Source organism: Myotis davidii, unplaced genomic scaffold (genome assembly GCF_000327345.1).
Source record: "Myotis davidii unplaced genomic scaffold, ASM32734v1 scaffold609, whole genome shotgun sequence".
NCBI classification, from domain to species: Eukaryota; Metazoa; Chordata; class Mammalia; order Chiroptera; family Vespertilionidae; genus Myotis; species Myotis davidii.
The window spans coordinates 2311043-2312417 of NW_006300164.1; the positions used below are offsets into that span (position 1 = coordinate 2311043).

The 1375-nt window shown below is 64.8% G+C and overlaps 1 protein-coding gene across 1 annotated transcript in view; it reads right to left on the bottom strand.

Moving 5' to 3' along the window:
- LOC102765278 (collagen alpha-1(III) chain-like) overlaps window positions 1–939 on the bottom strand; it is a 7030-nt gene extending 6091 nt beyond the window's left edge. Inside the window, exons 1-3 of the mRNA XM_015572367.1 lie at window positions 616–939; window positions 307–351; window positions 6–59 (exon numbers count right to left, since the gene is read on the bottom strand). Of these exons, the coding sequence (XP_015427853.1) occupies window positions 6–59; window positions 307–351; window positions 616–909 (393 nt within the window). The 5' untranslated portion in view covers window positions 910–939. The remainder of the gene's footprint in view (window positions 1–5; window positions 60–306; window positions 352–615) is intronic.
- Window positions 940–1375: the final 436 nt, after the last annotated feature.

Here is a 1375-nt window from a genome sequence, read left to right on the forward strand (position 1 = left end):
CTTACGGGAGGTCCCGGGGGGCCCGGAGGACCCTTCGGTCCCAGCAGACCGCGCGGCCCCTGCAAGAGGAGAGAGCGAAGGTGATTCGGACTCGGCCAGGGCTCCGCCTCTGCCCGCCCCCCCCAGGTCTTCCAGCCCCAGATCTGTTTCTGGGTCCCTGCTGAGCCCCTCGCTGTCACTGCTCGAAGACGGTCCCTGATTCAGCCCCGAAGGAGTCCCTCCTGCACCTGCCCCCACCCCCCCGCCCTGGCCCACCCCGCCCTGGCCCTCGTGAGGACACAGAATCCCGCCCGGTCAGCCACTTACCGGTTCCCCAGGCAGCCCTCGGGGCCCAACTTCTCCGTCGTCACCCTGAGGGGAGCAGGGGCCAGGGATTAGGGAAAGGGACCAAGACCTGGACACTAAGGCTTCGCCCGGGGACGCGTCAGCACGTCCAGCCCAGACAGGACGCAGGGCCTGCCTCACGCGGCCCCCCACACCTTCCCTCCACAGTCCCGTCTGCCTCGCCCACTCTCCACACGCAGTGTCCCTGCCACCGACCAGCGTGCCACACGCACTCCTCCTGCCAGGCTCCGAGAGGGGCCGGCGGGGGCAGCGAGGCCCGCGGGTACGTACCCTGTCTCCGTCTTCTCCCGGCGGTCCGGGTGGGCCCGAGGGGCCAGGGTCACCCTGGAAGCCAAGCAGAGCCAGGTTAGCCACTGAGGGGGTCGCGCATGCCTGTCCCACGTCCCCGTGGGCTTTCTCTAGTTCTGAGACGGGAGCCCCCACCCCCACGCAGCCCCTCGTGGAGTCAGGGGGCTCTGCGGGAGCCGTGGTAAGGCCTGGCCGGCTCCCCCGCAAAGGCTGACACCGGGACCGGTGTCTTGGGGGCAGTGGGCCGAGCAGCACTGGCTGAGCCGCAGCAGCCATCTCTCAGTGTCACCGAGTGTGACGGACGGACCCCACTGACAGTGTGTGCGCATGTGCCCGTGTTCACATGTGTGTGCATATGTACATGTGTGCGCATGTGCATACATACATGCGTGTGCACACACGAACCTGCATATCCAGAACATGCTTAAATATAAAAGAGGCGTCATGCCCTAGCCGGGGTAGCTCAGTGGATAGAGCGCCGGCCTGCAGACTGAAGGGTCCCAGGTTGGATTCTGGTCAAGGTCACATGCCCGGGTTATATACGGGCTCAATCCCCAATAGGGGGCGTGCAGGAGGCAGCCGATCAAAGAGTCTCCCTCCTCATCGATGTCTCTCTCTCTCTCTCTCTCTGAAATCAATAAAGACATATTTAAATAAATAAATGAATGAAAGCGGCGCCATGTGCGAAAAAGGGGAGAAGCCCCCAGTGAGCCGCTCGGGGCGGCGTGCGGAGCCCACGTGG